Genomic DNA, 27,801 nt, shown 5'->3' with positions numbered 1-27,801 from the left:
TTCTCTCTGGGGAGCTGAAGATGGAGAGCGCCCCACCACGGGGAGCCCTTCGGCCATAGGGAGAAATGAGAGGGAAAGGGGCAAATAAACTCGGAGTCCTTTCTGCCCTACAGCACTCCTATGTCTGTTCTGTGGGGTGGGGGAGCACCAAACCCCCATGGGGACGTGTGGGGGGAAGAGCCCCTGCAGCACCCTGTATGCGTGGAGGTATGGGGAACCCCAATATTGAGCTATAGGGAACCCCGAGTGTTGAGATATGGGGAACCCCAAACACTGAGGTTATAGGGAACCCCAATATTGAGCTATAGGGAACCCCAAGGGTTAAGGTATAGGGTGGGTGTCTCAGGGCTCAAGAAGCCCCAGGTGTTTTTGCTTTACCCCCAGCTGCCTTTGGGGTAATTTAAGGTTCTGCACCTGAGCTGGTTGGGATGGCTCCTTATAGGGTGCAGCTGTGGGGTAGGGAAGCTTTGCTGCAGTGAAATGAGCTTATGGGCAGGTGAGTTTGTAGGGGCTGTTACCCCATAGGGACCCCAAAACCATTCCCGTGGCTGCAATAATGCAATATCCCAATGCATTCCCCCTCTTTCCCTATGGATAACCTCAAACCCCACCACATTTCCCCTCTTTCCCTATAGATAACCTCAAATCCCACTGCATTCCCCCTCTTTCCCTATGGGTAACCCCAACATCCAACGCATCTGCACCAACCACGGATCCCTGCAGTGCCCTTAAAGGCAGTGGGGTTCCCATACCCAACACCCCAAAGGTGTGGGGCTGCGGAAAGGGACCGCCGTCCTTCGGGCTGTGGGGTTGGGGTCACCTCTAGGGGGCTCCGGGGAAGCGCTGAGCTCCGCTCGGTGCCTTTTAGTGCCCGGATCCCATAGTAAAGCTTCCGGAGCGGCGCTGCGTTCGCCTCCATTCTGGGGTCTGAGGGGGATCCGCGCCCCATAGGATGCGTTTTCCCAACGTATGGATTTAATTCCAGGTACCGATGTGGGGGGGGGGGGGGGGAATTGTAACGCACCGCGTTCGGCTTTGGGGTCGTTCCCCGCCCCCTCGCCACGGTGGGGTGGGAAAATGGGGTCGGGGTGCGGACGGGAGTTGGAAACGGGAGAAGGTTTTGGGGTGATGGGTTGGGAAATATGCGGCTGCGGGGATCGCTGCCTCTCAGCCGTTCCCCCCCCCCCCACCCCCCCCTTTAGGGGTCTCCCTGCCCTGTAGGGGATGCCCTGCCTGCCATGGAGCCCTATGTGCTGCTGGACCCGCGGCAGAAGGCGCTGTACCGGGATGTGATGCAGGAGAGCTACGAGACGCTGATGTCCATCGGTAACGCCGACCCCAAATCCTCCGTTCCCCCCCCCCCATTTCCATGCTCCCAACCTTTGGGACGCCCCATTTTTAGGGGGGGAGGAGGGGAAGCTGGCGGCCACGAGGGGGATTTCCCCAAATCCGGGCATTCTCTATGACTTTTCGGGGGTACCCCATTGCTGCGCTCCCACCCTTCAGGTGCTGCATCTGCTGCAGTTTTAGGGCCGGCCCCACTCCATCCATCCCAATCCCATTCCATCCCAGCCCTGCTCCGTCCATCCCGACCCTGTCCCATCCATCTCGGCCCCATTTTGACCCCGTTCCCCCCCATCTCCCGCAGCTCAGGGCTTGGTGAACCACAAAGCAGCGGAGGAGGACGCCGTGGGGCTGAAGGAGGACGCCGTGGGGTCGGAGGAGCCCCAAACGCACCCGCCCCATAACCCGGCACAGAACCGAACCGCGGGATCCCACAGGCGGAAAGCGAAGCGCCCCGACAAAGCCGTCCCTCTCGGGGTCGCGCAGACCCCCCCCGCCGCCCCGACCCCCAAACGCGATGGGGTGAAGCCCTCCCGGGTTCGGGACCGCCCGTTCGGCTGCCCCGACTGCGGCAAATCCTTCCCGTGGGCGTCGCATTTGGAGCGGCACCGCCGGGTCCACACGGGGGAGCGGCCCTACAGCTGCCCCGAGTGCGGGGAATCCTACAGCCAAAGCTCCCACCTCGTCCAGCACCGCCGCACCCACGGTGGCGACCGACCCCACAAATGCCAGCACTGCGGCAAACGCTTCGCCGGCGCCGCCCAACTCCTCGCGCACAGCCGGGGCCACGCGGCCGACAGACCCCATCGCTGCGGGGACTGCGGGAAGGGCTTCGTCTGGGCGTCCCACCTGGAGCGGCACCGCCGGGTGCACACCGGGGAGAAGCCCTACGAGTGCCCGGAGTGCGGCGAAGCCTTCAGCCAGGGCTCCCACCTGACCAAGCACCGCCGCAGCCACGCGGCGGAGCGGCCGCACCGCTGCTCCGCCTGCGGGAAATGCTTCGGCCAAAGCTCCGACCTCGTCCGGCACCGCCGGAGCCGCGCCGGGAAGAAACCGCAGCGCTGCGCCGAGTGCGGGAAGGCGTTCCGCGCCGCCCCGGCGCCGCTGCGGCGCCACCGGAGGGAGCGCAGCCATCGGTGCGGGGACTGCGGGAAGGGCTTCGCGTGGGCGTCCCACCTGCAGCGGCACCGCCGGGTGCACACCGGGGAGCGGCCGTTCCCCTGCGGGCTGTGCGGGGAGCGCTTCTCGCAGAAAGCCCACCTGCTGCAGCACGGCAAAACGCACCGCCCCGAGCGGCCCTACAAGTGCGGGGACTGCGGGAAGCGCTTCGAGGACGCCCCGCCTTTCCTGGCCCACCGGCGCGGCCACGCGGCCCTCAAAAGCTTCACCTGCGGGGACTGCGGGAAGGGCTTCGCCTGGGCGTCCCACCTGCAGCGGCACCGCCGGGTGCACACCGGGGAGAAGCCCTACGAGTGCCCCGAGTGCGGCGAAGCCTTCAGCCAGGGCTCCCACCTGACCAAGCACCGCCGCAGCCACGGCCCCAAAGCGCCTTTGCTCCCCGTGCAGGGGAGGGGTGAAGCGGAGGAGCCGCTCCGTGCGGCCCCGCTGAGCTCCGGGGCCGAGCAGCGGTGATGGGCGGAGAGCTCAGCGGGGTGGGGTGGAGGAGGAGGTGGGATGGGGAGCGAACAGAGCGGTGCTGCGGGGACGGAGCGCCCACTCCTGGCCCCGCTCACACCTTCCCGTGCTGGGCTGCTGAGGCCGGGGGTTGGGGTGGTAACCCGAGTGCCGAAACCCCACCGTCCGCGCGTGGTCCTCGCCGCTGTCGGGTCGGCCCGTCGGGAACGCTGCGGGGAAAGCGAGCAAATAAAGGAGCGCTGCGCCCCGTAGCTGCCGGCTTTGGGGCTCCCGGGGCCGCATCCTTGAGCCCCGTGGGGGGAAATGTGCGTGGATCCCGCAGAATGAGCACCGGGAGGCGTCCTGTGGGGGGGGGGGGGGGGCTGTGCCCCTCTGCGCCGTCCGTCGGACAAAAAGAGGCACAAAAAAAGGTATTTCTGGTGAAGTTCTGTTTATTGGGTTACCGTCCCGGCAGCCCAAACCCACAGCCCGACCCGAGCGGTGTTTGGGGGGCCCATGGGGGCCCCCAGGGTGTTTCTGAGCCGTTCGTCTCCACAATCCTCCTTCCTTCCCCCCAAGGGGTCCCACACACCCAACCCCGTGCTGTGGGGCAGACGATGGGGAGAGCCATGGGGTGAAGTCTCCCTGCCGTGCTTGGTGACCCCCCCAGACCCACCCACACCTCTCCACCCACCCCATTCCATCCTGACCCCCACCCTGACAGCATCCTGGACATCAAAACATCCCCTTAACACCCAGCGTGGAGGAGGGGGCAGCAACCCATCCCCGCTCCAGCTGCGGGGTGACCCTAAAGATGCAGGGTTGGCTCTGAGCCCCCCCCTACAAATCCCCACCCCTACCTCAGGAGCTGGGGGGCAGCGGCGGCACCCAGGGCTGCTGTGGGGGAGGGCAGGAAGGCAGCAGGGAAGCAGGGCTGTGTCCCCTCACCCCGTGCTATGGGCACGGCTGCGTGCCCCGCTCGGGCTGACCGGGGTGCCTCTCCATATGGGCATGCTGGTGCCGGTTGCGGTGTGAGCTGCGCCCGAAGCCTTTCCCACATTGGGCACAAGAAAAGGGTTTCTCACCCGTGTGGGTGAGCCGATGCCGGTCGTGATGGGAGCTCCACGCAAAGCCCTTCCCACACAGCCCGCACCAGTAGGGCTTCTCCCCACGGTGCAGCCTTCGGTGCCTCTCCAGGTGGGATCTGACAGTGAATGCCCGCCCGCATTGCCCACAACGGAATGGTTTCTCCCCGGTGTGGACGCGGCAGTGCCGTTCCAAATGGGAGAGCCAACCGAAGGTCTTCCCGCACGCCCCGCATGGGTGCGATGGCTTCACGGTGGGTTCCTCAGCGTGGGGTTCAGGGTGGGTTTGTGGGTGTTTGGACAACGCTGGGCTCCGTTGGAAGCGATGTTTGCGGTGGGGCCGCTCGGTGGGGTGGACGCGACAGTGTTTGAGGTCGGAGGTCTGCGTGAGGGGTGTGCTGCGCTGCTCAAATGGGGATGGGGACGTGGAGGGCCCGTCCTCGTCCCCCGTTGGGAAGGTTGGGGTGATGGAAGACCCATCCTCATCCCTGGTTGGGGATATGGGGGTGATGGAGGACCTGTCTTCATCCCCAGTTGATGTTGGAGTGATGGAAGGCCCATCCTCATCCCTGCTTGATGTTGGGGTGATGGAGGACCTGTCCTCATCCCCAGTTGATGTTGGGGTGATGGAGGGCTCATCCTCATCCCTAGTTGGGAATATTGGGGTGATGGAGGGCCCATCTCCGTTTGGTGACACTGGGGTGACAGAGGGCCCATCCTCACCCCCAGTGGGTGACGTTTGGGTCCCCTTATGCTTGAAGCGCTGGGGGTCCGTCTGGTGGTTGAGCCGCTTCCCGCAATCGGCGCATTTCTGGGGTGGAGGAGGAAGGCCTTCATCCTCCCCACCCTCCTCCTCCTCCTCCTCCTCCTCCTCTTCCTCCACCATCACGTGGGTGCGCATATGGCGGTCGAGGTGGGAGCTCCAGGCGAATGCCCGCCCGCATTGGGCACATTGGAAGGGTTTCTCACCAGTGTGGATGCGCCGATGCCTCTCCAAATGGGAACTCCAGGCAAAAGCCTTCCCGCAGACCCCACACTCGTAGGGTTTGCCCCCCAGATGGCTCTTTAGGTGCCGATCCAGACCCGCCGCGTCGGCGAAGCTGCGGCCGCACTGAGGGCAGCGGTTGGGTTTCTCCCTACCGGGAATGTGGGTGCGTTGGTGGGTGAGCAGAGAGGAGCTGACGCTGAAACGCCGCCCGCAGTCGGGGCACACGTAGGGCCGTTCGCCCGTGTGCACCCGTTGGTGGATGGTGAGGTCGGAGCGTTGGATGAAGGCTTTGCCGCAGTGGGGGCAGCCGTGAGGGCGGTCGCCGGAGTGGATTTTTTGGTGTTTCACCAGGGCTGATTTGTGGCTGAAGCTCTTCCCGCATTCAGCACACGTGGTGCCGGGTTGGGTTTGGTGGAGGCGTGGTGGTTCCCTGCTCCTGCCCTTTGTAGGGCCGCAGGGAGGACCCTCTGTGGGTTTGGTCGCTTTGGGGGCTTCTTGATGGGGTTCCTGCGCTGCTCTGTTGTCTGTAGGGCAGAGAGGGGGGCAGATGTGAGCGATGGCAGAGGTCAAAGCTGGGGTTGGCCGTGGGGTTGTTTCATTTTGGGGTGATAGCCAACCCAAGGCCATGGGGTTGTTTCATTTTGGGGTGATGGCCAACCCAACGTCATGGGGTTGTTTCATTTTGGGGTGATGGCCAACCCAAGGCCATGGGGTTGTTTCATTTTGGGGCGATGGCCAACCCAATGTCATGGGGTTGTTTCATTTTTGGGGTGATGGCCAACCCCACAGTGCTGGAGGTGTGGTGTGGGGCTCACCTCCCAGCGGGGTGTCCTTGGGTACGTGGAGATCCAGGGCTGTGGGTTCATCCCTGTGGGACAGCGGGTTGGGTTTGGAAATGGGGAATTCTGGAAATAAAAGAGAGGGGAATAAGATGGGTCGGGAGATTCTGCCCTCCCCAGGAGCCCCCCTGACCCCACTGCGTGAGGATGAGGAGAGCCAGAGAGGAAGACCCAGCACACACCCCCAAATTTTCCCCATTATTCGGAGGGGAGGAGAACGGGGAGCACAGAAATGCGTGAGGGTTTTGGCTTTGGGGCCAAAAAATCGGAAATGTGGGGGTGGGGTTTGGGATTTTAGGGCTTTTTGTTGAGTGTGGATGGAGGGGGGGCTGTGAGGCTGCACTGATCCCACAGAGGGTCTTTGGGGTGAAAAAGGGGGTTTTCGGTCAATAGGAGCAGCTCCTCGCGCACCAGACAGCCAGCAGCACAGCGCAGATGTGTTTAAGAGCCCTCGGAGGGTTTGGGGGAGCTGAAAATAGCCCTAAAAATGGCCCTCCCCCCTTTTTAAGGTCTGGTGGGGCCCCCGCATCCCACGTCGTTATGGGCTGCCCTCAATGAAGATGGGCGCCATGGCTTCATCCTCCTGAGGCCATCTTGAGATAGGCCGTCCTCACAGTGAGGGGGCGACAGCGGCCATCTCGGCCCGCTCGCCCCAACCGCTTCGTGGCCGGGAGGGGAGGGGGGGGGAGGCATCTTCTCCCCGTGCGCTGCTTGAGGCCGGAGCCGCCATTTTGGAAGAGGGGCGGAGCCGCCATTTTGGAAGCGGGCACCGCCCCTCTGCGGTGCCGCTCAGCCGCAGATCCCGAATCCGCCGTTTTTCACCCCAAATTCAGCCCGAAAGCGACCTCTCCCGCAAGTATTTCCTCCGCAGAGCAAACGTCACCGGCGATAGCGAGGAAAAAATAAGGAAAAGGTGGAAAACCTTTACAAACGGCGGCGTTACGCCCTCCACGCGCCTCACGGTCCTCCCGCGGAGGACTGAGAGATGTGGGGGACAACGCGGGCCGTTTCTCCGTGAATTTGGGCTCAAAGGGACAAAAAGCTCCTCCAGCATTGCAGTAATGGACGCTTTTCGCACGGAAAAGGCTGCGGGGTGAGAGCTGAGCCGGCCGAGCGCAGGAAGGGCCCCATTGGGACCCATTACCGGCTGGAATTGGGGGTCTCTGGAGGCCTTTTCCAACCTTAACGATCAGGGACGGACTGACGGCTGCACACAGCGACCTCCGAGCGCTCTTCTACCCTCAGTGACTCCATAAGGAGCCACGCAACCTATAAAGGAGAAGCGCAGCCCCCTCCCCCGACGAACACCCATCCCACCTGCCGCCCTCCCTTCCTTGCAATCCCCAAACCCCTTTGAGACCCACACAAAACCCCCTATGCAATCCCACACGCCCCCCACCCCGGCTCTCAACGGAGGACTCTGCGCATGCGCGTTGCCCTCACGGCGCACCCCGCGCATGCGCACCCGCCCACCCACGAGCCCTCCTCACACACCACGCATGCGCACTCCCCCGCCCACCCAGGAGAAGGCAGGATGCGCTGCGCACCGCGCATGCGTGGCCCCGCCCCCTCCCGCACCGCGCAGGCGCAGACGCGCGTTTCGCCCCGCGCGTGCGTCGCTCCGCCCCTTCCGGCCGTCAGTCGGGGCGGAGGCGCGCAGCTGTGCGGATCTCTCCGCGGAGCTCCGAGCGGCGATGGAGGCCCCGCCCGCTCCCCCCGCCGTGCCGCCCGCCCCCTGCAGCGCTGCGCGGAGCCTTCAGGACGAGCTCACCTGCCCGGTGTGCTTGGAGTACTTCACCGACCCGGTGCTGGTGGCGGAATGCGGCCATAATTTCTGCCGGGCCTGCGTGACGCAGTGCTGGGAGGACTCCGCGCGGCGGCTGTGCTGCCCGCAGTGCCGCGAACCGGTCCCGCAGCGGCTGTTCCGCCCCAACCGCTCTCTCGGGAACATCGTCCACATCGTCCGGCAGCTCGGGCTGCCCCCCGGCCCCGCCGACCCCCCCCCGGGCCCACCCGCCCCCGCTCCGCCGCTCCCCGTGGCGGCTCCTCCGGGTCCTCCGGGCCCTTCCCGCTGTCCCCGTCACGGCGAACCGCTGCGGTTGTTCTGCGTTCAGGACCGGAGGGCGGTGTGCGTTGTGTGCCACCTCTCCCGGGAGCACCGCACCCACACTGTGCTGCCCGCCGAGGAGGCGGCCCACGCGGCGGAGGTGAGCGGGGGGGGATCGGGGCTGTAGGGACCCCCCTCGGGGTTTTGGGGATATAAGGGGGGTGTGATGCATTGAGGGGTACAACTGTAGGGCATAAGTGTGGTTCCGTGGTGGGGGGGGTGTTGTGGGGTGTGCAGCAGGGAGCTCCCCTCATCACAATGAAATTGCAAAAGGGATTGGGAGTACAGTTAGGGAGCAGCCCCCGCCTTGATGGAGGGAAGGACCCTCTTCCTTGGGTGCAGTATGGGGGTGTAGTGGGGGTGCGTTACGGGAGCCCCTCTCCCCCATTAATGGTCCAATCGGGTGGGGGTGCAGTGTTGAAGCCCCATGCTCCAATGTAGGTTGAGGACCCGCTCACCTTCATCTTTGTGCAGGTGTAATATTGCTCCAGGCACCCCAAAATCCTCATCTCCCCATATAGAAATGTCCCCGCGTTATGGTGTGGGGGCTCTTTTTGGGTCCAGAATAAAAACTTTGGGTTTCCCTAGAAGATTGGCCGTGACATCCCCCAAAAACCCCTTTTTGTGCAGCGTTGCTGGCAGCTTCCTTATCTGAGGCTGGGCACTGTGGTTTAATTGCATTAAGCCCTTAACGAACTTAACACGGTGTCTCTCTGCAGCCCCTTCTGGGGCCGGGAGCTGAAAGCTGATCCCAAATGGTTTGTGCAGGGCTGGAACTCGCCTTGCATTCACAGCTGTGCTGCTGCAGGGAATTCAGACTGGTTCTATTTTTTTATTCCCTCTTCGTTTCACCTTTTTTTACACCCGGCTCTCAACTGCTCAGCTTTAGGGATGGTTTTTGCTTCTGGTTTTCCTTCTGTGCCCAAAACTGAGGGTTGGGGATAACAGTGAGGCAGGGCTCAGTGCTCTGCACCCACTTTGGGTTAATGGTAGCGCTTTGCTGCATGATTGATGATACTTATCTGTTTTTGGAGGTCATCCCTCACCATCCCCTTCTTCTGCATTCCTGATCCCAAGTAATTCCTACCAAATGCCTTCTGCTTCCAGGAGGTTCCCCAGGAGCACCTGAGCTCCCTGCGGAAAGGGCGAGAAGAAGCGAAGGCTGAGAGGGAGAGGCAGAGTGAGGACCTGCTGGTGAGTGCAGGGGATGGGGGGCTTCCCCTGTACGCCTTCCAGCTCTGCCCTGAAACCTCCCCAGCCATGGGAGCACTGATCTCACACAGCTCTCCCCTTTGGCTTTGGCAGAAGCAGACCGAAGTGGAGAGGCAGAAAATCGTGGCTGAGTGCAAAGAGCTGCGGGGTTTCCTGGAGGAGAAGGAGCAGCTCCTGCTGTCCCGCCTGGAGGAACTGGACAGGGACATCGTGAAGAGGAGAGATGAGAGCGTCTCGAGGCTCTCGGAGGAGATTGCCCAGCTGGATAAGCTGCTGGGGGAGCACGGGGGAGAGAATGGCCCCGGGAGCACGGTGAGAATGGGGCTGTGTCCTTCTGTTCTGCTTCCAGCAGTGGGTGGGCTGATGGTTCCTCCCAGTCCCTGTGGTGCTGGGATCCATTAACTCTACATCAGGAGTGGGGCGTGCTGCAGGGTGCTGGATTTACCTTTTCCCCCTAAATTTGGTACAGCTTTGGGGATAAAGTGGACCCTGAACAACAGAGCTCCTTTGTCTCCTGTGAGAAACCTCAAAGGAAACATCCCAAGTATTTCTCTTAAAGCCCAAATTCTGCTGCTGCTATGAGTGCATTGTTCCCAACCCTTCAAACAGCTGCTGAGAGCTGCTCCATAAGTATTTCTGGGGAGGATTTTGGAGATTTGGGGACTAACAGGTGCTGCTTTTCTCTCTGCAGGCTGTCACCACAGCTGGAAGCAGGTGAGCAAGCTGGGTCCGTGCTGGGTTCACTGGGAGGGTTGGCCTGGAGGGGGAAACAAACAGAGGGGAATAATCAGCCCCGGAGTGGGGCAGAATTCCTTCCCTGTGTGCTGATTTTGTTCCAGGGGGCGATCCTAATGCTGCTTTTTCCTCCCCAGCTTTGAGAGCTGGATGTTCTGCAAGCCAGAGCCCGGCTTCGCCGAGCTAGAGAAGAAACTGAAGAGCTTCTCCCAAAAGAGTGCTGTGCTGAAAGAAGTGCTGCTAGAGTTCAAGGGTGAGCTGGAAGCTCCTCCTGTTGGGGTGCACGGGGACCTGAACTCCTCCTGTTGGGGTGCACGGGGACCTGAACTCCTCCTTTTTATTCCCACAGAGAACCTTCGGTTTGAGCTGGAGAACGATACAGGTGAGGGTTGTTGGTTTTTTGGAGGGGGTTGACCTTTGTTTTTCCACTTGTAAACGCAAAGTTTCTGCTTCCTGGAGGTAACGTGGTGGGGGTGGGACATCATTTTGGCCTCGGGGGTGAGAAGAGGAGAAAAGAGAAAGCAAAGAAACGATGCAGCTGTTGGCAGAGCCCACAGAAGGCACCCATGTGGGTGCCAGGAGCTGCAGGGTTGAGTGGTCTCTTGGGCAGACCCCAGTTGTCTTCAGCACTCTCGGCTGTTCCCATTCTGTGTTTGGTTGCAGCCCTGACAGCCCTCATTTCCTCCCGGTCCCTTGGAGGATGGGAGCAGCCCTCAAACCCAAAGATATTTACACTCCTCCCTCTCTTGGTGCACAGCAGTGGCTAAAAATGTCATTTCTATGCAGAAATTTCTATTCTGGGAGACATCTCGGGCGAGACCAGTGGGACAGCAGCAGGGGCTGGGCTGGCACGCCCGAGTTCCTCTGCCCTAAATTAGAGATGAGCCCAATCCTGGCTCCCCCGTGGCTCTTTTGCTCATAAAACATTGAAAATCCCAGTATTTGTTCACATCCATCCCTTGTTGGGTCCTCTCCTCTCTAGTTTGCTCCCTCCTCCTGACCTGGTCACCTTGCAGACACCACCATGCCAATTTCTTTCCAATTTGGAGGTCTGTCTGTTTCCCATTCACCCATTTTGGTGCAACATGGGACCCTAAAACACAGATTTCTGGTCCCTAAAACACATCCTGGGAGCATCCTGGCCCCTAAAACGAAGGAGCAGCATGGAGAGGGATGTGTTCTGACACTCATATCTCTGTCCCCTCTCTAGGAGACCTCTCTCTGGACCCGGACACGGCCAACCCCTACCTGGTGCTGTCGGAGGACAAGAGGAGTGTGCGGCTGCGAAGTGCCCCCCAGGAGCTTCCTGCCAACCCCAAGAGATTCGATTACTCCTTCTGCGTGCTGGCAGCTGAGGGTTTTGTGGCAGGGAGGCACTACTGGGAGGTGGAGGTGGGCGATGGGGAGAGCTGGGTGCTGGGAGCGGCGCGCGAGTCGGTGCGGAGGAAGGAGAAGATCGATTTCGCCCCTGAGGAGGGGATCTGGGCAGTGGGGCTGAACTGGAAGGGGAAGAATTGGGATCAGTACCAGGCTTTCACCTCCCCCGAGACACCCCTGTCCCTGTGTGAGAGACCCCGGAAGATCGGGGTGTACCTGGACTACGAGGGGGGGTGGGTGGCGTTTTACAACGCCGATAACATGGCTCCCATCTTCACCTTCACGGCCGCCTTCACCGAAAAGATTTTCCCTTTCTTCTGGCTCTTCTACGTGGGCTCCTCGCTCTCCCTGTGCAATTGACCTGGCCGGTTCTGTGCCCGCTCCCTGAGCCGACCCACTGGTAGTGCCCCATCCCACTCCCATGTCTTTGGCTTCCCAACGGCCCGCGGTCCTCCTCCAGCTGTAGGGTTTGGGGTTTTTTTTTGTTCTTTCTTTTAGAAGTTTGCGTCTTTTAACCCAAAAAGTCTTGTGGGGAGTCAGCCGTTGAGGGTGGATGGACCTGGCTGCTCAAGTACCCCCAGACAGGGTTGGTTTCCCCTCCTGACCCACTGTCCCAGCAAACCCCTCTCTTTTTGTACTTCTGAAGTCGGCTGCAAAGCAGGGAGCAGAGCCACATCTGGGGTTCCTTGCTCCATAGCACATCCACCTGCCCTGTGCAGGTGAGAAAACCCCCGTGAGGAGGAGAGGTGCCATACCCAGCCCCCATCATCACACCACTGCTCTGCAGGTCCCCTTTTTAGCACCCCCTCGCCCCCATCCCTGCTTTCCCTCCCCCAAGAAGGGGCCGTGCCCGCATTTTCCTCCCCCCAGAGAGCAAATCCCTTCAATCTTCCCTCTCCTCTTGGTGCTGAGCATTGGTAGGCTGTGATGGAGGCAGGCCTGGTGTTTCGGGCCGGCACCCGGCTGGGGGTGGGCCTCAATCCCCCCATGGGGAGGGGGAGCACTGGTTTAGGTGTGAGCTCGCGCGTGCTTGCAATCCGTCCTCGTGTGACCCCGCCGTGCTGTTGTGTCTCTTTACTGTTAACTCTCTTTAGTGGGGAAATAAAAGTTGCTGTGCAAAAAGAACAACAAAAAAAGGATCCACAGCGACTCACGCGCTGTTCTTCATCTGCAGGGCTGTGCTGGGTTGGGTGTGTGGTGTGGGTGGGTGGGGGTCCCACACCATGGGTGCTCCACTGATCTGCGTCCCCAGCAGCAGATAGGGCCCAAAGCGCCGTCCTCCCTCAAATCCATCCTTCTCCCCCCCTCCCATAGGGCTGGGGATCTTCCAGGGTGCACAAATACTGTGATTCTTTTGGTAGGAAGGAGCTGGAGGGTGGGGAGGAGGGTCTGCAGGGCTCAGGCTTGGGGTAGAGCTTGTAATTAGTCATTGTTAACAGGGGCTGTGAAAAATTATGGCTGAGCCCCCCCCAGCTCCCTTTGTCTTAACAATCCCTTTCATTTCTGCGCTCAGTAAACCTTTGGGCAGTGGCACAGCGGGAATTTAACCTGTCTGCTTTCCGTGAAGCCCTTCAGGAAGTGAGGAATGTGCTTTTATACAAAAACACCCTTTATTGTGGATCCTGCTCCCAGCTCCAGGACGATCAGGTGTGCTCCCTCCTGCCTCCACTCTGACAGCAACGTTAGCACCCAACAGCACCGGATTTTGCCCCAAATTCCATATTACTCAGCTAGAGCTGCAGCTGGAGGTGCGTGCCCATCACCTTTCTCCTCTCCACTTGGAGCATCCCCCCTTGGAAGCTCAGTTCGTGTCCCCATGCCCGGGGTTGGAGGGGGGGATGGCAGAGCCTGGGGGGCTGCGCCGGGCGCGTCGGGGTGGCTCTTGCTCTTATGGGCGGTGACGTTGTCCTTCTTCTCAAACTTTTTGCCACAGAGATCGCAGGAGAACTGATAGAAGGCGTCGGCATCGTGCTTCTTCATGTGCCAGTTGAGGGAGGCTTTCTGGCGGCAGGTGAAGCCGCAGATCTCACACCTGGGGGAGGGCAGAGCGGGATGGGGTAGGGATGGAGGAGAGCATCCCCGTGCTGAGGGGGGCAGCACTCACTGGAGGGGTTTCTCTCCCGTGTGGATGCGTCTGTGGATGATGAGGTTGCTGCTGGTCCGGAAGGAGCGGGCGCAGAACTCACAGATGTAGTCTCGTTTGTCTGTGGGGCAGAGGAAAAATGGGGTGGGGGCTGCTCCAGCTGGGCCGAGCGGCCAGGATGCTTCCAAGATGTGTTTCAGGGTATGGAACTCTTTGGTTTAGGGGCCAGGATGCTTTCCAGATGTATTTTAGGGGCTGGGATTATTGATTTTAGGGGCCGGGACACATTCATTATGTGTTTCAGGATCTAGAACTCATTGTTTGAGGGGCCAGGATGCTTTCAGGGTGTGCTTTAGGGGCCAGGATCCTTAATTTTAGGGGCCAGGATGCTTTCAGGACATATTTTAAGGTCCAGGCTGCACAGAAACAGATGAATGTGAGGCAGACAGACCTCCAGATTGGAAAGAAATTGACATGGCCATGTCTGCATGGTGACCAGGTCAGGAAAAAGGGGCAAGCAGGAGAGGTGGGAGGATCGGAGCTCCCACGGGGCGCGTGCTGCCGGCTCACCGCTGTGCAGCTTCTCGTGTTCCTTCAGGTGTTTCTTGAAGTTGAAGGATTTGCCACAGCTGGGCTCTGAGCAGGTGAAGGTCTTCTGGTGGACGTGTTGGTACTTCTTGTGGTGCTGTGGTTTTGGGGAGAAAAGAGAGGAGTGAAGGCTGCAGCCCTTGCCAGTAGGAAGCCTTATTGGCTCCTCCACCTCAGCACCCCTCTGTTTTGCTCCTCTGACCCAAAGGTGGGATTTGAAGTGACCCTATGGCTGAGCCAAGCACACAGCTCCATCAGAAATGTGATGGATGGACAAATCCTGAAGGAATAGCAGTGTGCTCAGACAGAGGATCTGGTTTTACTCCAGTTCAGTGCTTTGGTGGCCCCAACAGACAGTGTGTGAGGGATGGACACGCTCAGCTCAACCTGGTGCACACAGAAAGGGGGTTCTGGCCCCACAGCCCCCACCCCACCACCACCCTCACGTTCAGATACTGCCGGTTGGAGAAAATCTTCCCGCAGCCCTCGAAGTCACAGAGGAGGATTTCACGTTTCGCTGCTTTCCTGCAGGAAAGAATGGGACATTGGGGTGAGCGGAGAGCAGAGAAAGCAATGGGTTGGAAAGGAGGGACCTCCCTCCACTCCATCCATCAAAAGTTCAATGTGAGGAATCACAGAGGGGTTTTCTCTACCTGATTCTTTTGGGGCCGATCTGGGCCACGTCCTCATCGCACGACCGCATTGGCTGCTTACAGCTGCAATAGGAAAGAGGGGTTTTGTGCTGGGTTCGTCCCTTCTTGCCTCAAGCACAGAGCCTGGATGTGCTGTAGGGTCCAGGGTGGTTTATCTTTGGGTCTGGGATGCTTTCAGGATGTGTTGTAGGGTCCGGGGTGTTGGAAGGCAGCCATAGGTGACAGCTCCCCAAAAGAGCAACACAACCAAACCGTCCTTCAACCATTCCCTTTGCAAATATGTTTGGTTATCATTTCCCCCATCACACTGGAATGCAGTGCTGTGAACAAACGCACCTTTCAGACAACTACGAGCAGAAACAGATCCTTTATTACTCATTACAAAGTCTTTATAATGGTTTTGTAGTACACTTAAGGTTCCAGTCACCGTCACTGGGTGTTTGTTCCCATCCGTATCGTTCTGCTCTGTGGGTTTTCTCAGCTTTGTGGGGATTTCTGCCCTGCAATCAGAGGTGGATGCGTTAAATCACAGGGTATGCAGTTAAGGAGCAAGAAATGGAGGTTGTATGAGCAGTGCAGGGTGACATCTGTAATCAAACTTATGCTTTAAGCCTAAGGTTTGCTCCCACAGCACCCGGGTGGCACAGAAAGGCAACGCCTGCTTTAATGGCCACATCTGAGGTCCCAAACATCCCAAAGGTACGAAGGTAACCCCTTTCTTTTCACTTCTGCTGTCAGCAGAGACCACCTGGACCTAAACCAAACCTTTCTACCCCCAAACTGAATTCCAGTGCTGTGTGACCCCCCCCAACAGTGGACAGGGAGAGGAGGAAAGCGATAATGGATTTACCATTCACTTCCACTGGGAGTGACTGTTTGGGAAGGCGTCCTCTTGTCCCAGCAGCGTCGAGGCGCCTGCAAGAGATGGGAAGGCTGAGAGCCACAGCAAAGTGGTAACGCTGTGCAAAGTGGGAAACGGCCGAGGAGCCGTGGTGGAGGTGGGCAGCACTCACCCGTCTCTCCTCTCAGTGGCAAACGAAGGTGTGATCCGATACCGATCCGTCTGGCTCACTCCAAGCAAAAATTTTTTTTTTTTTTTTTTAATGCCTTTTGTATTAAAACCCAGAAAAGTGATGACTGTGTGTCAGACCCGAGAAGCAAAGTGTGGGACCGTCCCATTGGTGTGGCACGAAGAGCAGCCCGTGTGGATTTTGTGTTCTTGCCTACGGAGCAATCGCTTGAGCTTCCCATCTTCTCTACAGCAGAAGAGTGAACTTTGAGCCCACATGGTTGAGAAGGAGTGGTGCAAAAACTCAGCCCCAAACAGCAGTGAAGAGCACTTGTGTTCCACAGTGCCCTTTGGCCAGTGCTGCAGTTGGCTCCATTGGGTTCATGGTGACGATGTGGTGACATGGCTGAGCAGCACAGCCACACGTGTGGGTGACGCAACCGAGCGGTGCTGCCCCGTGCACAGAGAGGACAAAACATGGAATTTGGGGCTGCACAGAACCATGTTCCCCATGCACGGGAAAGAGGGATTTGCGTGTGGATTTTTGTGGCTGCTTGCAGGTGGAAAAGTCCTTCGCCACCCGCCTGACTGACAGCAGAGATGGTTCTGGAGGTCCTTCTCCCTCTCTGGACTCAGCACGTCACTCTCCCTGCAGTTGGGAGCAGCTCCGTGCCATGGGCCGAAGCACCCAAAGCAGCAGCAGCACATGCATGGTGCCAGGGGGACGCTGAGGATGGCTGCCCCCAGGTGAGACCAATGCCAGACCCTTCTCAAGCTCCAGCACAGGTGACAGAGCATTAAACCCCAATGCCATCTCCCCACCATGCACTTTGTCACCTCCCTTTGCAAACATGTGGCTCTCTCGCCCTGCCAGAGCTTGGGGTTGAACCTCATTACTCTTTACAAGCTTTGGGATGGTTTCGGTGTGCCCACAAAGCAGCAGCATGTCCAGGGTGTCCCAGATGCCCCTTCCCCAGCCTCACCTCACCACCGTGGCCTTCCCCGCTCACCTGACTTGCCCACCCTTCTCTTCTGCTGAGCTGGAGTCCATCGGGTTCTGCTCATTTGGGGTCTGCTCCTCCTTCACGGGTTTCTTACGGGTGTGGGGCTGACTTTGTCGTCGCTGCGGCTCGGAGTCGCTGGGGGAGAAGACAAGATGTGGGACTGACTGAATGGTTGGGTGCAGTTGGGCACGGCTGAGCCATGGGATATGGCTGACCCCATTTGGATGGGTTTGGATTGGGTTGGGCATGGTTGAGCCCATTGGATGTGATTGATGCTATTGGGCATTGCTGACCCTGTTGGGTGTGGTGGAATGCTGTGGGATGTGGTTGACCCTATTGGCCATAGTTGGATGCCATGGGCTGTGGTTGAACCGCATGGGATGTGGTTGACCCTATTGGCCATGGTTGGATGCCATGGGCTGTGGTTGAACCGCATGGGATGTGGTTGACCCTATTGGCCATGGTTGGATGCCATGGGACATGATTGACCCCATGGGCTGTGGTTGAACCCCATGGGATGTGGTTGACCCTATTGGCCATGGTTGGATGCCATGGGACATGATTGACCCCATGGGCTGTGGTTGAACCCCACGGGATGTGGTTGACCCCGTTGGGCATTGCTGACTCTGTTGGACATGGTTGACCCTGTTGGACATGGTTGGACCCCATGGCACATGGCTGGATGGTGCTGGAGCACCTCTAAGCACTTCTCACCTGTCCTGAGATGGGTGGTAGTTCTCATCACGCAAATCGTCGGTGTAGGTGAGGTCATCTTCCTCAGCAAAGTCCTCATCTTCCTCCTCCTCCTCTTCCTGGGGCACAGCGTGGCCATCTGCTTTCTCCTCCAACCCGGGCGTGCTGCTGGAATGCAGTGCTCAGAGTCAGCTCTGCCCAAATGACCCAGAGGTGATTTAATTGGGGCAACTTCATTCAGCAGCAGCACTGTGCTGCAGGGTGGCACGGGGACAAAGCCCTCATGGAACCAAATGGGTCCAGATGGAACTTCAAGCTCAGGAGATCCCACTTTGGGGCCATCGCTCACCTCTCGTGATCCGGTGCTGCAGTTTCTGCCTCCATCTGCCCCTGGGGAGCTGTAAGGAGACAGAATGGTGATGAGTTAAGGCTGAGGTCTTGTAGATGTAGAGGATGGAAGAGGAGGATGGGATATGGTGTCTACTGGGATGGAGCTGTGTTGGGCTGTGGATTCGTTTTGGTGTCTGCTGGGATGGAGTTGGACACAATGACCCTTACAGGACCTGGGATGTTCTACGATGACGATGAGGAACACCACCCAACCCAAGCACACCTCCATGGGATGGAGCTGGACCCAATGATCCTTATAGGACCTGGGCTATTCTCTGATCCCATCCAACCCAAACTCACCTCCATCTCCACCACCATCTCCACCACCACCGGGTGACCAAACTGCATCGTCCTTCACGGCGCTGGGCTCTTCCACCATCGGCTCAACCACAACCCCCGTCCTCCGCAGTGACCGCCGACGGACGGGGACCGGTGGGGACCCCCGCTCTGAGCCCCCCCCAGCTCCATCACACCTCTGTGGGGCATCGCCTGCGCTGGGGCCACCCCAGGAGAAGCGGTGTCCGGCCACGCACTCCCACACCAATGGGGCCAGGCTGCCCGGAGCCGGGGGCTTCACGTCGGGGATGAAGCCACACTCCCGGCTGTGGCCATGGGACAACGCGACCAAACGCTGCAGGGCATCGGCATCGGCGTGGAGGAGGTTGGGGTCTGCGGGGCGGGATGCTGCGTTTGGGAGGGAAACGAGGAATTGGGTGAAAAATGGCTGCAAAAGTTCTGATTTTTGGCCCTGGAAGGCATCCATGGGGACCGACGTCCCCAACCAACCAACGTCCCCAAGCAACCACCTCGTGGTCATGGAGCAGCTCTCCCCATGGGACGGGAAATGTGGGGTGAATCCCTCTGTGTGTCCCCACCCGACTGCATCAGTTCCTCCAAAGGTGTCTTCACCATGAATAGGTTTTGGGTCAAAACACCCAAAAACACAGTGCTGGCCCCAGAAAGCAGCCAGGGCGACCAATGACCCCAATCACCCAATGACCCCAACCGATCAACAACCCCAACAAGCAACGATCCCAACCAACCAATGACCCCAACCACCAACGACCCCAACCACCCAACGTGGCCATGGAGCAGCTCTCTCCCTATGGGACACTATGGGACGCCAGGCCATGTCTGACCCCACAGCACATCCTACAATGGGATCCTTTGCTGCAGCTGTGTTTGGGGTTAAGAACAACGCAACGCAGCACCAACGTGGGGTCTCCAAGGCAGAGGCGGTTCCTACCTGCACTCACAGCGCAGCCCTGCGAGCTGTACCTGCAAAGGGAAGAGCCGTGAGCAGCCACCGCACCTCCCAGCCCAACCCTGGAGGTATTGGGGGATTCTGGGGGGGGTTTTCTGGACCTGTCCAGGAGGAATTTGGCCAACTGGGAATGCAGGGCGAAGCCGAGCTGCTCCTTCAGGCGGCACCACTGCTCCAGGTGCCCCCCCAGCCGGATGCGGCATTTGCTGCGGCGGGCGTCCAACTCGCGGCGCTTCCGGCGGCGGTCGCCATCGGGGGGGCGGGGGAGGGGCGGCTCCATGGGGTCTGTGGGGCGGGGGGGGGAGGGGAGGGGGGCGTGGGGGTGGGGCAGGAGGGAAGTGGGGGTATATGGGGGGCGTGGGGGGGATATGGGGACCCCCACCCCACATTGGCCACGTGCCCCATAGGCCCCGCCCCCCTCGTTTAGCCCCGCCCCTTCCCCCACCGCGCCCCTTCCCATTGCCCTGCCCCTCCCTTAGCTCCGCCCCTTTCCAATAGCCCCGCCCAATCACGCTATAGCCACGCCTACTCTGAGTATAGCCACGCCCCCTGCAGCCACTCACATCCTCTTAGCCACGCCCCCATCTCCCTTAGCCCCGCCTCCCGCCGCCCCCTCTCCCTTAAAGCGGCCCCGTAGGTACGGACGACGCGGCGCAGCGCTTTGGGCCAACAGCCGAACCCCGCGCTGTTCCCCCCGCCCTATTCCGCGTCCCCCCACTCCGCGCCCCACAGATCGACCTCCGTCACCGCGCTCCGCTCCGCCGCTCCTCGAGTGGGACCCCACCCGGCGCCGTGCCCCCTTTAAGAGCCGAAGGAAACGGCTCCCGGCGCTGAGGGGACGCCGCAAAATGGCGGAAATCCCGCCTCCTCCTTCCGGGAACGCGCGCGCGCACTGCGCCGCTTCCGCCCCCTCGCGCGGGGGCTGATGGGAGTTGTAGTCCTCCTCTGGGGGGCGTTTTTGAGACAGAATGGGGCAAAGTTGGGCGAAATGTGCCATATTTGGGCAAAATGTGCTATACTGGGGTGAAATGTGCCATATTGGGGTGAAATGTGCCACCGGGACGCCATGATGACACCACAGCACCCCGCTGCTGCCCCTCTTGGCTGGGATTCTGCTTCTTTTTCCCCCAAATTTCTCTTTTTCCCCCAAAAATTGCTCTTTTTTCCCCTCACATTTCACTTTTCCCCTCCACACTTCTCTTCCCCCACCCAAATTCGCCATTTTCCCTCCAAATTTCTCCTCTTTTTCCCCACGTTTCTCATTTATCCCCACCACTCACCTCTTTTTCCCCCTAAATTCACCCTCCCATCCCCAATTTTCTCTTCTCCCCCCCCAAAATCAGCGCCCCTCCCCAAGGCCGGACGCCCCATCTCAGCATACCGCGCTCTGCACGCTTTTGTGGCCCCCCTGACCCCATTCCTCCACCCCCACGGGGACCCCGGTGTGGAAATGGCGGAGATTTGCCCCCACCTCCCCCCAATCTGGGGGTAATTCCGCACCCTTCGCCCCCCCAGCGCACACTGACCCCCTGAGGCAGCACATTCCCCTCCCACCGCCGCCACCGACTCAGAGCAGCGTTTGTTCCCAGCGCTGAACGTCCCCTCTCGGCCTTTGGGTCCTCCCCACGCTGACCCCCCCCCCCCCTCATTCCTTTGGGGTTGCAAAGGACCCCCCCATTTCTTCTGCGATGGATTCACAGCGCGGAGCGAAGGATGCGAGTGAGCACTGCTGCTCTTTGGGGGACAGCGGGGTTCGGTGCTGACGGGCTGCAGAATTAACGAGCCTTTAATTAAAGGGGTGGGTGAGGGGGAGGCGGGGGGGGGTGATGCCCACCTCCCATGGTTGGAGGTGATGAGATGAGGTTGGGCGGCCCTATGCCTCCTCTGGGGTGATGGGGGTGGCTTTGGGGTGGACCCACTGAGCTGTGGGGTCTGAGGGAGTCCAGGGGGGGGGGGATGGGGCGTTGGGGGCTCCTCCAGGGTTAATACTGTTAGGGTAAGGGTGGTTAGGGTCAGGTTTAGGGTTGTTCATTAGGGTCAGGGCGTTAGGGTTATGGTTAGGGTTGTTAGGGTGGGAGTTGGGGGTTAGGATTAGGGTTGTTGAGGTTAGGGGTTAAGGTAAGGATTAGGGTCGTTAGGGTAAGGATTAGGGGTTAGGGTGAGGCTTTAGTTTAGGGTAAATGTTAGGATTAGGGTTGTTAGGGTAAGGGTTAGGGGTTAGCACTGCTAAAGTTAGGGGTTAGGGTAAGGGTAGGGCTGGTTGTTAGGGTTAGGGGGGTTGGGGTTAGGGGTCGGGGAGGGGGGATAGGGTTGGGGCTTAGGGTTACAGGTAGGAATGAAGGTCAGGGGGGGTTAGGGTTACAGTTCAGATGGGGGTAAGGGTTGTTAGGGTCAGGATTATGGTTACAGTTATGGTTAGGGATGGGAGAAAGGTTGTTAGGGTCATGGTTAGGGTTATGGTTATGGTTGGGGTTATGGTTGTGGTTTGGGTTACGATGAGGGTTTGCTGACTGCACCTCTCTGCAGATCTCAGCCTGAGGTGCATTAAGGACAAACTGCTCCCCATTGCAGGCACAGTGTTGGTGGCAGCGCTGCTCATCACCGTCATCGCGCTGGCGGGTGAGTGGGGAGGGGGCTTCGTGGGGGGGGGCACCTCAGTGGGGTCCCATCCGCGATGGACCCCTTCCGCCCCATGATGTTCTGAGTGCCATTATGGGGCTGAGCATCGCTTTGGGTCCTCCCGTGCAGCTCCTTCTGCTTCCTTCCAGCCCAGAAACGCCCCCCATGCCCCCCCTGCCCCACAGCCGCCCCCCACCTCCCGGGCTGCCCCAACGATGGGATCGGGGTTGGGCTGCAGTGCTTCTACTTCGTGGAGGACGCGGCAGACTGGGATGGGGGGCAGCGCTTCTGTCTGTCCCGCGGAGCGCAATTGGCCGCCGTGGGGACCCCGCAGGAGTTGGTGAGATGGGGGGGGGGGGGGCGATGGGGGGGTCCGGGGGGTCCGTCGTGCCCCACAGCGGTTCTTTTCCATAGGGGTTCGTGCTGCGCTATGGGCGCTCCGTGCAGTACTGGATTGGGCTGCGCAGGGATCGCTCGGGGCCGTGGATGTGGGCCAATGGGTCTCTCTTCAATAACGCGTAGGTGCCCTTCGGGGGGGTGGGGGGGGGGGGGGAGGCTGAGGGGGCCGGGACCCCCCCCAAACCCTCCTGAGTGCCCCCCTCCCACGTGTAGGTTCAGCATTGAGGGCAGCGGGCGCTGCGCCCACACGGACGGCGGAGGGATCGGCAGCGCTGAGTGCTCCCGCCCCAAACGTTCCGTCTGCAGCCGCCCCCAACGGGGGGGGGCGGAGCTCTGAGCCCACCCCGGGCCGAAGGAGGGGGGGGTTGGGGGGGTCCCACCACAAAAGGGAGGAACGTCGCAGTCCTCCCCGTCTGTCCGTCCCGACGTGCCCTCCTCCCCGCCCCCCCCATCCTGGGATTTCTGTCTCTGCCCTGCAAAAACAAGAATGGGTTTGAAAAGGACAAAATAGGGCGTTCGGCCGTGAGATCCGACAGGAAACGCCGCTAAAATTGTCTCCTTTTTTTTTATTATAATTAAAATGTTTTTTTTTGGGACGCTGCGCCTTTAAGGGATTCAACTGCCCGCCCCCTCCACAGCAGACGGCGCCCTGCGCAAAAGCGGAAGTGCGCCCCCACCGCTGGGCGGCGCCATATCGCCGTACAGGGAGCACTCCCCTTTGGGAGCCGCCGTTTTTCCTCCTCAGCCCACGTGACGTCCGCAGCCAATCAGCTCCGGTCGGAGGGGGTTCTTTATTAGAAGGGGCATTACAAAAACACCGAGGGGACCGGAAGTGGCCCAGGAGGTGGGGGGGGCTACTTCCGGTTGGCGTGGGCTGTGCCCACTACGCACTCGTTGACCTGCGGGAAAGCGGAGAGGGGTGGACCCAAATTCTGCCCCATAAGCCCCAATCTGCCCCCCAAAAGAGACCCCCTCCTCATCCCCATTAACTCCTTTCCATTCAATTTTATCCACAACCCCCCCACAGTAATCCCACACCCACCCCCCAACCCCAAGACCACCCCCCAAAACCACCCCCTGCCCTCCACGCTGCCCCCCAACCTTGCTGGCGAAGCGCAGGGAGTTGAGGGACTCAGAGAAGTTCTCCTCCAGGGGGGAAATGTTGACAAACATCAGCCTGGGGGTGTGGGGGGGGCACAAGATGAGTGTGGGGTGATGGAATAAAGGGGGGGCTCACAGGATATGGGGGCACAGCCCCGCACCCCCCACTCACATCTTGGCGTTGCCCCCCAGCGAGTTCTGCAGCAGGTAGGTCAGCTTGCTGTTCCGATAAGGGATGTGGGGCTCCTGGGGGGGACAGAGAGAGGCGTTGGGGGGCACTGAGGTGGCATGGATTGAACTGGGGGGGGGTCGGGGGGGGCGCTGGGACCCCATACCTTCTTGGCCAGGGCCATGATGACCAACCCCAAGGAGGACAGGCTGGTGTTGATGGACTGCGTCTCGCGGAGCCGCTTCCCCTGGGACTGAGACTTATCCAAACGTTCACTGCCCGCCAGGTCCACCAGGCTGAGCACAGCTGGGGATCAGAGAGACCCCCACAAGAAAGAATGGGGTCAGGGGAACCCCTCCGTGAGAACCCCAAAGGGAGGACCCCCACCTCAGCACGAGGAAGTCCTAAATAGAGACCCGAAGGAGGAGGAGGACAATGGTGTCCAAAGAGCCCTTGAAAAGGTGAAGCCAAGAGAATGAGGGTCGGGGAGAACCAAAAGAAAGGGACCCCAAAAAGAGGGAGGGGAATGGGGTGCAGGGGCCCAAACAAGAATGGGCCCTAAAAGGAAGGAGAGAACTGGGGTGGAGGGGCAGAAGGAGCCCCCAAAAGGGGAGAAGAGGAGTGAGAATGGGGATGGAAGAGTCCCAAGGAAGGAGAATGGGGTCAGAGTGACCCCAAAAGGAAGAAGGGAACCTGAGGAGAGGAGTGGGAGGAACCGAACGGGGGTGTAGGAACCCCAAGAAGGGGTTGGAGGAGCCCTAGAAGGGACGGGAAGAGGCTCTAGGAGGAAGGAGAGCCCCAGAAAGGGGGGGGGAGAGCCCCATCCGCACTCACAGCTGCAGCGCAGCTCGCGGGCAGCATTGGTGCCGTCGATGCGGAGCTGGAAGATGCTGTGGCTGCGGGACGAGTGGTCATTGAGTGCTGTCCGTGCCACCGAGCGGTTGGCAGTGGCTGTCTGCAGCAACTGCAGCACCTGGGGGTGGGAATGGGGGACCCCGTGATGTCCCACCTTCATCCCAGCACAGCCTCGGCTCGTTTCGGGGCAAAAACGCTGAGATTCGGTGGGAATCAGTAGAAAGAAAGCGGGTTTCACCTCGTCCTCGGAAGCCACGGGGATGCGGCGCAGGTTGGGGACGTGCAGCTCCTCGCTGGCTGAGCTGACCCGGCGGATCTCCAGCTCCCCGCACTCCGGCCGAGCGCCCAGCAGGTCCCGCAGCGACTCGTTGTAGATCTCCAGGAAGCTGGCGCTGAAACGATACTGCAGGAGGGGTCAGAAAGCACCAAACCGCCCCCATATACCCCCCCAGTAACCCCCCGTGGGGACTCTCACCTGCCAGCCCTTCTCTGCCAGCTCCTGTGCTCCCTGGAAGACCTGGCGCACCGCTCTGGGAATCATCCCCCTTCTCTCGGGGTCCAACGCGTCCGGCCCCTCCATGGTGTAGGTTTTCCCACTGCCCGTCTGCCCGTAGGCGAAGATGCAGACGTGATAACCATCGAGTGCAGACTGTGGGAAGAGAGGGGGGAAACGGGGTTGTTTGGGGGGGGTGAAATGAGGGGTTGAGGGGCAGAAAGGGGGACTCTGGGGGGTAAAAAGGAGTGTTTGGGGGCAGAAAGGGAGAGTTGGAGGGTAAAAAGGGGGGACTGAGGGGCAGAAAGGGGGGATTTCAAGGTAAAAAGGAGTATTTGGGGGCAGAAAGGGGGGTGTAGGGGGCAAAAAAGGGACTGCGGGGGGTGGAAAAGGGGAGTTGGAGGGTAACAAGGGGGCTGGGGTACTGCCATCACCTGCACCAGCAGTGAGATCTCCTCAAACACCTCCTCCTGCGAGGCGCTGGGCCGGAAAACGCGATCGAAGCTGAAGTCGTATTTGAGGTCCTCTTTGCGCTCACGGCCGATGTGGGACTGGGGGTGGGGGTGGAGTCATTATGGAGACAGGAAAGGGGGAATTCTGGGTCTGAAAATGGAGGAATCTACCCCAAAATGCCCACCTCCTCCTCCCGGAGCAGCACCAGCGTCTTGTTGTCCTGCGGGGGGAAGTGGAGGTGCTCCATGCCCTTCTGTTTCTCCTTCTCAGCAGCCAGCAGCGGCCTCACACGGCAAAACACACGGATGTTCCCCTGGGTGGGGGAAAAGAGCCATAAAAACTGCAAGATTTGGGTTTTTTTTCCAGCACAAAATCCGTTTTCCCCGTGCTGACACCTTGAGCTCCTGCACCAGGTTGTGCAGGCGGCGGCGCTCCATCTCCAGCGCGTGCTGCTGCTCCTCCTTCTCCTGCAGGCGCTGCGATTGGGTTTGGTTTTGGGCCCTCAGCTCTGCCACCTCTGCCTCGTGCAGCTCCTCCTGCTCCCGCAGCCGCCTGGCCTGCGACTCGGCCCTCAGCCGCAGCTCCGCCACCTCCGAGTCGCTCTGAGCCAACGCGGCCTTGGTCTGGTGGAGCTGAGCCTGGGGGGAAGGGGAGGATTCCATCATAGAACGGCCTGGGTTGAAAAGGACCACGATGATCATCTGGTTTCAACCCCTCTGCTGTGTGCAGGGTCACCAACCAGCAGACCAGGCTGCCCAGAGGAGCGGTTTGACCTGCAGGAGGGGAGGGGAGGAGGTGGGATGCATCCAACATGGAAGGATTCAGGTGGGAGGTGGTTGAGGTTGTGAGGCTGTTCCTGCAGCTTTGAGAAGTGCTCCATCAGAAGAGGGGTGGCAGTGGGACAGGGAGGGGAATCAGCCCTCTTTACTCTGCCCTTGTGAGGAACCTCCTGGAGGTCTGCGTCCCAACACAAAGGGGCTTGGAGCTGTTGGAGAGGGACCAGAGGAGGGCCACAAAGTGAGCAGAGGGCTGAGCACCTCCTCTGCAAAAACAGGCTGAAGGAGCTGGGCTGTGGGGTGACCTCAATACCTAAAGGGAGCCTATAAACAGGAGGGGAGTTGACCCTCTGAAAGGGCAGATAACAGCAGGACAAGGGGAAATGGTTTTAAGTTGAAGGAGAGAAGGTTGAGGTTGAATGTCAGGGGGGATTCTTGCCTATGAGAGTGGTGAGGTGCTGGAACAGCTGCCCAGAGAGGCTGTGGATGCCCTGTCCATCCCTGGAGGTGTTCAAGGCCAGGTTGGATGGGCCCTGGGCAGCCTGGGCTGGTGTTAAGTGTGCCAGCCCTTCATGCAGTGGGGGGTTGGAGCCTCGTGATCCTTGAGGTCCCTTCCAACCACAGCCATTCCGTGTGGTTCTGCTCCCCACCTCGGCAGCCTCCAGCCGTGCTGACAGCTCCCTGTCTGCCTCCCGCAGCTCCTCCAACTGCTGGCCCCGCAGCTCCGATTCCTGGCGGTGCTTCTCCAGCTCTGTGCTCAACGTGCTGCAAGAAGAGTCCGTCCCAGCATCACGTTATGGTTCCAACACCCCAACCCCTCCCCAAGCCCAACCCTACCCCAATACCCTGTGCACCCCCTCCCCACCCTAAGCCGCTCCCCTTCCCCCCCACAGCCCCACACCGACCTCACACATCCATCCAGCTCCTCCACACGCCTCTCCCGTTCCTGTAGCGCCTCCTGCAGCTCCCGCAGCTGCTCCCGGAGCTGTCGGTTCTCCCCATCCAACCTTTGTGCTTTCTCCTTTTGGTTCCCCAGGGCGGCCCGGAGGTCGCTCAGTTGTCCCTTCAGATCCCACGCCGCTCGACGACGATGGGCGCCGCCGACCGGAGCCTCTGCAGGGACCGGGGCTGCCCCGCAGTTCCCTTTCCCGGTCCTCGGGGCGGCGGTCACCGTCAGCGCTTTACGCGGAGGCCCTGGGAGAGAACCGGTGCTGCATTCCCGGCGCCCGCACACCGCCCGGCCGCCCTCCCCGCCCCGTTACCTGGCCCCGGGGCAGCCGGAACGCTCAGTGCCCGCAGCGGGGCTCGGCCGGGGGGCTGCGATGAGGCAGTGCCGGAGCGGGCCCGTTTCTGTGGGGCAGAGCGGAGGTAACGCCGGGCCTGCAGGGGGAGAGCAGGCCGCAGGGAGGGGGAGCGGGCCCTACCTGCTCGGGAGCCGCCGGCTGAGGGCCGGAAGCCGCCCGCTTGGCCGCAGCTCTGCGGACCGGGAGCCGCGAGGTGAGGGCGGGGAGCGGCGCAACCACCGCCATTCCCGGCGCGGCACCGACGCTCCCTCCAGACCCTACCGCCGCCATTGCGCGCCTTCCTTCAAACTCCTCAGCGCAGCGCGCCCATTGGCCGCCCCTCCTCCAATCGCCGCAATCGCTTCCTCACTCAGTCCCGCCCACCTTTCTCTGCCCACCAATCAGCGCGATGCCTCCCTGCCCGCCGATAGGATGGAGGTCATCTGACCCTCACCGACCGCCAGCAACGGTCGGGATGGGCGGGGCTGCACAGAAAAGGCGGAGCCACAGCGCCCTTTCCCGCCCATCGCCGCCATTTTGAGTCATCGCTTCGCGACGGCGCCATTTTGTGACCCTCCCACAGGGGCGGTCCGAGCGCTGCCGAGCGCTTTAGAGCCCTCCCCCTCAAAAATCACGCCTCTCCTCACTCAGGGTGAGCTGTATGCCGT

General features: G+C 60.4%; 6 protein-coding genes across 23 annotated transcripts; 3 read left to right on the top strand and 3 right to left on the bottom strand.

The window, feature by feature from the left end:
* The first annotated feature begins 894 nt into the window (after positions 1-894).
* BZFP1 (B-locus zinc finger protein 1) lies at positions 895-3,230 on the top strand. Of its 3 annotated transcripts, none has more exons than XM_015294946.4 (3): positions 895-985; positions 1,222-1,326; positions 1,649-3,230. In XM_015294946.4, the coding sequence occupies exons 1-3, from the start codon at positions 970-972 to the stop codon at positions 2,974-2,976; spliced, it is 1,449 nt and encodes a 482-aa protein (XP_015150432.3). In that variant the 5' UTR covers positions 895-969; the 3' UTR covers positions 2,977-3,230. The 3 variants fall into 3 exon arrangements, with proteins under 3 accessions (XP_015150432.3, NP_990640.4, XP_015150433.3); NM_205309.4 differs by having other exon boundaries at positions 1,203-1,326; XM_015294947.4 differs by lacking the exon at positions 1,222-1,326.
* Positions 3,231-3,392: 162 nt separating this feature from the next.
* Positions 3,393-7,329, bottom strand: LOC112533543 (zinc finger protein 135-like). Its single transcript, XM_040648656.1, has 4 exons — positions 7,270-7,329; positions 7,015-7,105; positions 5,847-5,936; positions 3,393-5,555 (listed from the first exon to the last, which is right to left on the bottom strand). The coding sequence occupies exons 1-4, from the start codon at positions 7,327-7,329 to the stop codon at positions 3,913-3,915; spliced, it is 1,884 nt and encodes a 627-aa protein (XP_040504590.1). The 3' UTR covers positions 3,393-3,912.
* Positions 7,330-7,509: 180 nt separating this feature from the next.
* TRIM7.2 (tripartite motif containing 7.2) lies at positions 7,510-12,437 on the top strand. Its single transcript, NM_001099354.2, has 7 exons — positions 7,510-8,077; positions 9,085-9,171; positions 9,283-9,501; positions 9,881-9,903; positions 10,062-10,177; positions 10,274-10,306; positions 11,135-12,437. The coding sequence occupies exons 1-7, from the start codon at positions 7,565-7,567 to the stop codon at positions 11,659-11,661; spliced, it is 1,518 nt and encodes a 505-aa protein (NP_001092824.2). The 5' UTR covers positions 7,510-7,564; the 3' UTR covers positions 11,662-12,437.
* Positions 12,438-12,892: 455 nt separating this feature from the next.
* On the bottom strand, positions 12,893-19,838 carry ZNF692 (zinc finger protein 692). Of its 12 annotated transcripts, none has more exons than XR_006931606.1 (13): positions 19,724-19,838; positions 19,087-19,270; positions 18,968-18,999; positions 18,022-18,405; positions 17,681-17,729; positions 17,353-17,499; positions 16,645-16,773; positions 15,476-15,540; positions 14,962-15,120; positions 14,626-14,688; positions 14,419-14,497; positions 13,955-14,069; positions 13,428-13,505 (listed from the first exon to the last, which is right to left on the bottom strand). XR_006931606.1 is itself a non-coding variant. In NM_001396499.1 (12 exons), exons 2-12 carry the CDS (start codon positions 19,263-19,265, stop codon positions 13,024-13,026), a joined length of 1,587 nt encoding a protein of 528 aa, NP_001383428.1. In that variant the 5' UTR covers positions 19,266-19,270; positions 19,724-19,838; the 3' UTR covers positions 12,893-13,023. The 12 variants fall into 12 exon arrangements, 5 of the variants coding, with proteins under 5 accessions (NP_001383428.1, NP_001092826.2, XP_046757454.1 ...); XR_006931607.1 differs by having other exon boundaries at positions 17,353-17,496; NM_001396499.1 differs by lacking the exons at positions 14,962-15,120; positions 15,476-15,540 and adding an exon at positions 12,893-13,333 and having other exon boundaries at positions 13,406-13,505.
* A 39-nt stretch (positions 19,839-19,877) lies between these two features.
* Positions 19,878-22,597, top strand: LOC107054697 (C-type lectin domain family 2 member D-like). 3 transcript variants are annotated; one of them, XM_040648874.2, is made up of 5 exons: positions 19,878-20,704; positions 21,512-21,604; positions 21,754-21,944; positions 22,052-22,122; positions 22,217-22,597. In XM_040648874.2, the coding sequence occupies exons 1-5, from the start codon at positions 20,674-20,676 to the stop codon at positions 22,338-22,340; spliced, it is 510 nt and encodes a 169-aa protein (XP_040504808.1). In that variant the 5' UTR covers positions 19,878-20,673; the 3' UTR covers positions 22,341-22,597. The 3 variants fall into 3 exon arrangements, with proteins under 3 accessions (XP_040504808.1, XP_040504807.1, XP_046757561.1); XM_040648873.2 differs by having other exon boundaries at positions 22,019-22,122; XM_046901605.1 differs by having other exon boundaries at positions 21,754-22,122.
* KIFC1 (kinesin family member C1) lies at positions 22,550-27,448 on the bottom strand. 3 transcript variants are annotated; one of them, XR_006931600.1, is made up of 15 exons: positions 27,275-27,439; positions 27,113-27,200; positions 26,756-27,044; positions 26,501-26,615; positions 25,470-25,712; positions 25,259-25,387; positions 25,056-25,172; positions 24,604-24,777; positions 24,367-24,531; positions 24,108-24,246; positions 23,440-23,579; positions 23,277-23,350; positions 23,105-23,180; positions 22,789-22,902; positions 22,550-22,687 (listed from the first exon to the last, which is right to left on the bottom strand). XR_006931600.1 is itself a non-coding variant. In XM_040648588.2 (15 exons), exons 1-15 carry the CDS (start codon positions 27,422-27,424, stop codon positions 22,858-22,860), a joined length of 1,869 nt encoding a protein of 622 aa, XP_040504522.1. In that variant the 5' UTR covers positions 27,425-27,439; the 3' UTR covers positions 22,550-22,857. The 3 variants fall into 3 exon arrangements, 2 of the variants coding, with proteins under 2 accessions (XP_040504522.1, NP_001075167.2); XM_040648588.2 differs by having other exon boundaries at positions 22,550-22,902; positions 25,470-25,527; positions 25,603-25,712; NM_001081698.2 differs by having other exon boundaries at positions 22,550-22,902; positions 27,275-27,448.
* Between the last annotated feature and the right edge of the window lie 353 nt (positions 27,449-27,801).

The sequence above is a fragment of the Gallus gallus genome, chromosome 16 (assembly GCF_016699485.2).
Source record: "Gallus gallus isolate bGalGal1 chromosome 16, bGalGal1.mat.broiler.GRCg7b, whole genome shotgun sequence".
In the NCBI taxonomy this organism is placed as follows: Eukaryota; Metazoa; Chordata; class Aves; order Galliformes; family Phasianidae; genus Gallus; species Gallus gallus.
This window is presented reverse-complemented; position numbering and strand designations above follow the sequence as displayed.